The following is an 8,974-nucleotide window of genomic DNA, read 5'->3' as shown; positions in this document are numbered from 1 at the left end:
CATGCTTCAAATCGCTTTAAACTATTGTCATTGTAGTGCGTATTTAATGTGGTGCTGCACTCTGAGAAAAAGTCAATTTAATTAAGTAGAACGTGTTGTCTATATTTATTTAAAGTTGCGCATTTTGATATGACGTCACATTTCTCTCCCCCCCCCCCCCCCCGTCGTCACACATCGTCACAAATGTCTGACCCCCCCCCCCCCTCGGTGCGTGACGTCATTCATGGACGGCCCCTTACATAGGGTACTTAAAATGTAACAAAAAAGTGATATGAATTAGCTTGTGAGGACATTTAACAAACGGTGTCCTGGTTAAACGAGAAAATACAAATCATAACAAAGTTAACAGTCGATGGTCTCGTTGAAAATCTACTCGGTGCAAGCGTCTCCCTCACCTTTAACCGCCCAACTAACATCGGTCACCCACAAAGGGAGCTTCTCCACTCATCGCAGTAACAAAGTCCGTCACAGGCCAACGCTGTCCACGCTCTTCGAGCCAGCCCGCGCAAGTGCAAACTACAAATGAGCCAAGTCCCATCCAACTGCGTCTCTGCTACTGGACTTGTCAGCCGTAGCCAACGCCCGACGGTCACGGCGTGTTGTTTGAATATGCTTCACCAAGCTTGGTCAGCGCAGGTTGGTTCACGGAGGACCCCCAATGACCAGCACAAGACATCATTCGTCACTCACGTTAGCCAATGCAGGGAACCGAAGTCGGATGACAACGTGCGTAGCGCAGTGCGCTAATCGCACTATCACCCACTCTCCACCTCTGGGATATTAAATCTTGATTTAAAGCTTTCGTGACTGCAGGGATTCATATTCTTGGTTCTTATATTAATATTTGGATTAATATTATTTTATTATTTCCCTTCTACGTGACTTTACTCTGGGATATTATTCGCTGAAACTGTCAAATGGACTTGTCGCCCAACAGATGAATACATAATCAGAAAGTGTGCGTGCGAACGCGCGTGCGTTACGTCTACGCGTAGCGTATACAGACATAGCGTGGTTAGCGTGGAGCAGGGCTACGAAATGACACGGCATTTTACTCGGGATCAAATGCGCTGTTGGTTTTGCCTCCTGTGTCCATGCTCTCCTTTGCGACTTTCTTCCTGCGCGGTTTCTTCACCGCTGCTTCGAGGTTGGTGTCCTCGGCCACCAGAGAGTGACCGGCTCCTGTTATCACCTCTGGATCTTTGGGGGGCACGGCCGGACAATGAGAACCCGACTTGTCCACTGTCTTCTTCCGTCTCAGCTTAGCTTTCCTGGAGTGGGGGAGGGGGCGGGGGGTGGGAGTCATTGACAAATCATTCTTCATGGACACTGCCAGTCAATACCGCCAGGGCCTTACAAGCTGTGCGCATCAACGTGATATGGGAATCCGCTATCACACGCACGCCAAAGAGACTGCGATTGGCTGGGTGACCAATAATTGCAACAACAACAAAACGCAATGATAATAGTTTTTTTTACCCTTGTATCTGGCAACAAAACTGACACCTTTTTTACAAGGAGTCATGTTTGCAAGTCATAATGCAAACAAAAAACATAACTCTGATGATGTATGCACTGTCCTTGAAGTTGATTGGTCCACACCCGAGACAGCTTTCCTTCGAAAGCTGTCACTAGGCTCTAAGGAAAGCTGTCTCGCGTGTGGACCAATCAACTTCAAGGATAGTGCATACATTATCAGAGTTATGTTTTTTGTTTGTATTATGACTGCAGGTATTGTGGTCTATGCAAACATGACTCCTTGTAAAAAAGGTGTTAGTTTTGTTGCCAGATAGAAGGGTAAAAAAACAATTATCATATTTTTTACTGGCAAATGAGGTTCCAATGGTGTAAAATGCAATGAATCAAGGCGGAAGTGATAAGCTGTGCAATAAAAAAAAACGACTGTTATGAACTGGCATACAAGTTTCACTTTGTGCTCAAAGTGGAAAGATGATAAAAACTAAATTCACTTGTACAAACAAACTACCTGTGCCAAACCTCAGCCAGTCTTCTAGTATTGTTGTGTATCACTGCTGAATGGAAGGGTATCGCATCCAATCGTATCCACATGTGCAGCAAATAGTGTAAAAGAGGTTGTTCAATTTAAAGAGCAGGTTTGGTTAGCAAGACACCACCTGTAACAAGTCTAAAACGAGCCCACCTACCAATGGCACACACAATGGGCAGTGCACCCTAAGATATAATGCATCTTTTAACACAGCACAGGCACACACAACCCCTTCAAATACACCTGTTGAACAACAACAAAAATCCTCCTGAACTTAAAAACGTAGAATATTAACTGATGAAAACGTCCGCGGCTAAAGCTTTCGTTTCCACTCACATGACGCATAGGTTTCTAATCAATCCAGAGCCTTGCGAGGCTCCTCGAAAAAAAAGTTTGCCGCCACAAATAGCTGCTCCTTCAAAAAAAACACAATCGCCGTCTTTGTCGGGTGCCGACGACCTCCGGGCCCGACACCTTGACCCCCAACCAAAGTGCGCTTTGTGCTCCGAGTGCGCCGCCGTGAATGGGCCCCGCGATGGCCGAGCTTGTCAGCGTCACGGCCGATTATTGATCTCGACAGCGAGACCACTTTCACGGCGCAAATTATTCACCCGCTCGTGCATTCATTAACCCCGCGTAGTGCGCACGCACATCCCAACACGATGGGCAGAAGAGTGGCTCTAGATTTGAAGCTTTCGTGACTGCAAGGATTCATACTCTTAGTTCTTTCGGTAAAGTCACGTAGGTAAAAAAATTAAATTAGAATTAATAAAAACAAAACAATAAAATCACGACGTTTCGGAGGCAACACAAGTCTCCGTCATCAGGTGGGACCGTCACAGCCAGATTTGCTGCATCAAGTGAGGCTGGGATTCAAGATGCAAGCTCTTAAATACAAGTTAAGGGTGGATGAGAGGGGGGGAGGAGCTTATCAGAATGTGGTAGCCAATGAATGGAACGTATCGGGAGGAGTAGAGAAGAGTGGCGTTCGACGACTCACGGTTTGTCCGCCGTCCCGGCTTCTGTCTCGGCCTCAGAGCGTCCGGCAGCGTCGCCCGTCTGGAACGGCACGGGAGGCGGGCGATCGTAAAGTATTGTCCCACGCACGGCACGCGGAGCCAAATTAAGGAAAGCAAAGCAGTGGTGAAGCTCACGGACAAGACGTTAGGTGTTAAAGAGCTTACGGAACATAGACAGATTGGTATTACGTATTAATATTTGGAGGTTTGTGGTGAGGATACCTTTAGTTTGGGTTAAGGATACCTCTATTCCGTTACTCCACTGATATTCTGGAGACAGGGTAGTGTGATTATGTATAACACACTGTTAAAACTAAAATCTAAATCTCTACTTCCAAAACAATGTTTGAACAATTTGTAATAAAAAAAATGTAAACATCCACTGTAGTAAAAATAATATATTAAACAAAACTGCAATACAGATAAAATATATTATTTGGGTCTTTCAGTAAAGCCACGTAGATAGAAAAATAAAATAAAAATATTATTTTTAAAAAAAAAATTTCCATCTACATGGCTTTACCGAAAGACCCAAAGAATATGAATTCCTGCAGTCACGAAAGCTTTAAGTCAAGAAAAAAATATAAAAGTTTCAAAACCCAGAGTAATGATTATTTTTTAGATAAAATCGAGAATATGCGGCTCATTGAATTGCTGAAAACCTTTCTGGAGTTGTCGAAGTAACTTAAGGTGACCAGTGGTCAATGTCTCTGGTCTAGTGGTTCAAGATGGGTTCTATCTAAACACATGTTATGGGCCATGTTACGAGACATTGAGACGATACAGCTTTTCCCAAACCCTTTGGTTTTTTCGGTAAAGTCACGTAGGTGAAAACTAAATAAAACTAAATTCTTTATCGAAAGAATCAAGAAAATGAATCCCTGCAGTCACGAAAGCTTTAAATCGAAAATTAAAACTAAATAGTGTTATTTTTATTTTATTCATAAATAAAATAAAACAACTAAATTTTTTCTTTTTATTTTATTTTGTTTTCACCTACGTGACTTTACCGAAAAACCAAAGAGTATGGATCCTTGCAGTCACGAAAACTTCAAATCTAGAATTATGCCCAAACCCATAATCTTGAACTGCCACGATCATAATCGAGAAATAGCAAATACAAAACTGTTGCACTGGACGAAAGCGCAAGTGTCTTCATGCCCCCCCCCCCCCGCCACCATTTACTTCCATTGAGAATAATTAATAAAATAAAAATGCTGAAGTTAGAGAGGTTCTATTCACAAGCTCAGGAAAATCGGGGGGGGGGGGGTGTGTGTGTGAGAGGTCTTGGTTGAAGGTCTTTTGTGCGCTTCCCAATAACGTCACACACAATGGGACGTTATGAGGAAGCAACTCCCACTGCTACGATTGTCATCGTTTGTTGTTTTCTTCTTTGCGTTCGTTCACCCCACAAGGCCCCGAAATAAACCTGCAAGGCACTCGAGTGTGTTTCATTCAATTTTCGATTAATAAACGTGTTCCTTGCCATGTTTTTGACCTCGGGTAGGTTGCACACAGATTTGGTGGCTTAACCTCAGGTGTGCTTTAAAATAAACTGGGCATGAATAAAGAATAATGAGTTTGTCATATTTCGATTTAAAGCTTTCGTGACTGCAGGGATTCATCTTCTTGGTTCTTTAGGTAAAGTCACGTAGAAGGGAAATAATAAGATAAAACAAAATAAAACATAATTATATAATATAATAATATAATATTATTATTTTATGATTTCCCTTCTACGTGACTTTACCGAAAGAACCAAGAAGATGAGTTTATCATAATCCACGACAGAGGTTTTTGGGTTAGATCGCGTAAATATAAATGTGTTGTTGAACCCGCCACCACCCGACACAGCCAATTAGTAAGGTTTGTCACGTAAACGAGACAATTCGTTACTAGTTCAGCACACCGGTGTGTTGGAGAGTAAACCCACAACACATTCATATTTACGCGATATAACCCAAAAAAACCTCTATGATGGATACTATTGGTCGCGAAAGCCTGTTTATCACAATAAAAATATATATATATATATATCTTCTTGGTTCTTTCGGTAAAGTCACGTAGAAGGGAAATAATAAAATAATAAAAATAAAACATCATTCAGACGCTGTCTTTCCGACAGACCTGTTCTTCACCTGAGGACGGCTGCTTGCGTTGTGGCCGAAACGTCGTGAGAATTGTTTTATTATGTTTTATTTTTTATTATTTTATTATTTCCCTTCTACGTGACTTTACCTAAAGAACCAAGAAGATGAATCCCTGCAGTCACGAAAGCTTTAAATCGAAATATATATCTACTAAAGTCACGTAGGAAAAAAATAAATAATAAAAATGAATAATAACAAACAATAGAACAAATAATAAAAATAAATAAAAAATTCTACAATTTTTTTAAATAAAATATTTTATTTCTATAATTTTTTATATAAAATGTTTTATTATTGTTTTGCTTTTTCCCTACGTGACTTTACCGAAAAAACCTAAGAGTATGAATCCTTGCAGTCACGAAATCTTCAAATCTAGAATCTACCTACTGCTGGATGAGCGCACCACCAGGCTGTTGCCATCCCCTCATGGTGATGCACGTCCGCACGCGAGTTGGTCTCATCACTCCATCTCCACGGCGGACGCTCCCCACCGCCAAGATCCCCACCTTCTTGGTTCTTTCGGTAAAGTCACGTAGAAGGGAAGTAATAAAATAATAAAAATAAAACATAATAATATAATATAAAAAATAATATACTTCCCTTCTACGTGACTTTACCGAAAGAACCAAGAAGATGAATCCCTGCAGTCACGAAAGCTTTAAATCGAAATTTTATTATGTTTTATTTTTATTATTTTATTATTTCCCTTCTACGTGACTTTACCGAAAGAACCAAGAAGATGAATCCCTGCAGTCACGAAAGCTTTAAATCGAAATTTGAGCTCCCCACCTTCAATGCTCTCTGATGCGTTTGCCGGTCGCACTCTTCCCACCAGTTGAGTTTAATTATTTAGAGAACCTGTTGCACGTGACTTTGTTGTTGTTGACATTACTCATTTTATCTTCAGCCCCGATTTTGCAACCTCGTTTAATGACGTGCTTCGAACCTGTCCCGTGGTTAATTTGAATCGGTTGCTCGTGACTATGGTGATAGAAAATCCTATACGGTTCATATTTTATCGCTTTGCGTTCATGCCTTTATTTCTTAAATGCGTTTTTCATAAAACATCGTCGAATGCCGCAGTGAACAACTGGCCAAAGCACGTCTCCTTGTCTGGTCCCCCTGTTAATTAGGATGTGTTACTTGCTTCGTGCTATCTTAATACAGCTGTTCCAGATTCGTGTCTAATTTTTCTTGTAATTATGTAGAGGTCTTGGTTTGTTTTTTTGTAAAATTAGATGACTGCATCAATTTTCACAAATGTCTTGCATCATAACCTATAAAGGTTAGACAATTATGGCATTTGGTATTGATTAGTCATTTTATTGAATGTAATTGATAGTATATGTGTGGTCATGGTAGAGAAAGCCACTACGTCCGTGTGGAGTCATTAGCCGCTTATCGCATGCATTTCAATTGTTCACTAATATCACTGGGGGCAGTATAACTGAACATTTATGTTCTTATTGTTTGTATTATGACTGCAGGTATTGCGGTCTATGCAAACATGACTCCTTGCAAAAAGGTGTCAGTTTTGTTGCCAGATAGAAGGGTAAAGAACCAATTATCATATTTTTACTGGCAAATGAGGTCCCCATAATTTATAGGCTCATCAAACACATGAGCAAGCTGCATTTAATAAATCATAACAGCAATAAATTAATTTTGATTTAAAGCTTTCGTGACTGCAGGGATTCATATTCTTGGTTCTTTCGGTAAAGCCACGTAGAAGGGAAATAAAATAATAAAATAATATTGTATTATTTCCCTTCTACGTGACTTTACCGAAAGAACCAAGAATATAGAAATAAATTAAGGCTGTCTCGTGCTGTACGCTCGATCGAGTTTAACGAAGGCTGAATGGCGAATGTATTCACACGCTCGCCAGATTGTGCCGAGTCTGTATTTCAATACCCATAACCTCCCAGCAATGACTGAGGAACAACCAAAGCACGCACAACAACGATAAGTCCACATTAAAGACCCTTGCCTTGGTCAATATCACGTGCAAGAGAAGGCAACTGCGCACCAATGCCATGCTCGAAATCTTGAAACAAATTACCATTTGCGATTAATTTTGTAGAAATAAAGTACAGCGTGGAAATCAAATTGCCCCCCCCCCCCAAAATATATATATACAAATGGGATGTCCGTTTTGATTAAATGAATATCAGTGCACGTGCACCATGCCCGTAAGAGTTTTGAGAAACACACCGTCGTTGAATTGTGGCGTGTCATTTCCAAGCGTGGAAAATGTGAGGTGTGCGAGTGCGTGGGTGTTGCACATCCTACAGGTGACAGTGTTCTCGGGAACTTTTGCAAACTATGTAACCATTTCTTTTCAGTATTAGTCAGGCTGCTTGCGAGCGAGGCTTGGTGAACAATGGGTTCATGGCGGATTAAAAAACACACATTAGTTAGCACAGGCTCACTCTCATTCACACATCAACTACCTACGCTTAAATTCACTTTACCGGTGGAATTACCCGGCCCGTGTGCGGTGACATAAATCGTTAAGGAGAGCGGCGTTTCCAACACCTCTCGCTGCCGGCAAAGGGTGCCGTGACCACAGGGCACTCTTTCTGTTTAACCGCAAAAAGATTGCAGTGGGCAGAAACGGTGTTTCGTATTCGCTGCCTATTGCTGGCTATCATTATGAATGGCAGTGTGATATTGTAAACGATGGCGATGATAAAGGAAATAATACTGTAATGAGAACCAATGTTCGCGCTTTGCAATGATGGTTATCGACATTTTAATACTACGAATAATATCTGTGCAGATAGCAAACCGGGCAGGGTGCGTGGCTTGCAAGTGGAGATTGCGAGGTCAACATCTGGGGGCTGATAAAATGGGTACCACTTTTTGGGAGTCGCTAGTGGTCGTTTTATGGAAATAACCTGTCCCCGCCATAGAAATGTGGATTTTCCAACATGTAAATGGGATAACGAGTACCTTCCTATGCTCGCACGAGTGGGACACCACTTTGCGTTGACTTTCAGCATATCAACAATATTGCTGGCTATCATTATGTCAAGGCGCTCTTCCCCCTCAAACCCAGCTTAAATATACGCTCCAAGCCTGGTGGTGTTTCATTCAGACGCTGTCTTTCCGACAGACCTGTTCTTCACCTGAGGACGGCTGCTTGCGTTGTGGCCGAAACGTCGTGAGAATTATTTAATTGTTTTATTTTTATTGTTTTATTATTTCCCTTCTACGTGACTTTACCGAAAGAACCAAGAAGATATCAACAATGGTTATAAACCAAAGGGGTGAAGTGTGGGTGCAGTCGTTTGTACGTTGTTGCATTGGTGAATATTTCCCTTCGGAACCATTTTTGGCAAAACTGGACTGAACAGCTCCATCACCAGTGATAGGGAAAACTGCCCACGCCATGGATTTTGCCCGTTGTGTCAACAGGCGAATGTGTACTGGTTCACATTCCCACGTGCACATCACACGAACAGAAAGCAGCGAATATAAGGCTCATTAGCAAGACCTTACGATTTTAGCCCGGAGGTCACAATAATTGTGAAATCTTGGCACTGGCGGCAGAAACACACTGGATTAGGCGTTTCCTTTTTATTTTTTTAAATGTCGTGTGTCACTCTCTGAAAACACAAAGCCGCATTTGCGTTACGAATTGGTGCATTATCTTTGACACAGTGAGACCACTTGTTGGGACGGAAGCGCCGAACACTCATGGCGCTGCAGGGTCTCCTCTACAAACCCAACCGGTGTACTGAAGTAGTAACGATTTGGCACATTCTGTTTAAGTGACAAACCTCACTAATAGG

At 41.7% G+C, this 8,974-nt stretch overlaps 1 protein-coding gene across 3 annotated transcripts in view; it reads right to left on the bottom strand.

Annotated features, from left to right (window-relative positions):
• Nucleotides 1–222: 222 nt before the first annotated feature.
• AHI1 (Abelson helper integration site 1) overlaps nucleotides 223–8,974 on the bottom strand; it is a 76,118-nt gene continuing 67,366 nt past the window's right edge. For all 3 annotated transcript variants that reach the window (XM_061569426.1, XM_061569428.1, XM_061569427.1), the window contains exons 28-29: nucleotides 3,009–3,067; nucleotides 223–1,271 (exon numbers count right to left, since the gene is read on the bottom strand). In XM_061569426.1, coding sequence (XP_061425410.1) covers nucleotides 1,052–1,271; nucleotides 3,009–3,067 — 279 coding nt within the window. In that variant the 3' untranslated portion in view covers nucleotides 223–1,051. The remainder of the gene's footprint in view (nucleotides 1,272–3,008; nucleotides 3,068–8,974) is intronic.

Source organism: Lethenteron reissneri, chromosome 43 (genome assembly GCF_015708825.2).
Source record: "Lethenteron reissneri isolate LAM-NWPU_2019-01 chromosome 43, ASM1570882v1, whole genome shotgun sequence".
NCBI classification, from domain to species: Eukaryota; Metazoa; Chordata; class Hyperoartia; order Petromyzontiformes; family Petromyzontidae; genus Lethenteron; species Lethenteron reissneri.
This window is presented reverse-complemented; position numbering and strand designations above follow the sequence as displayed.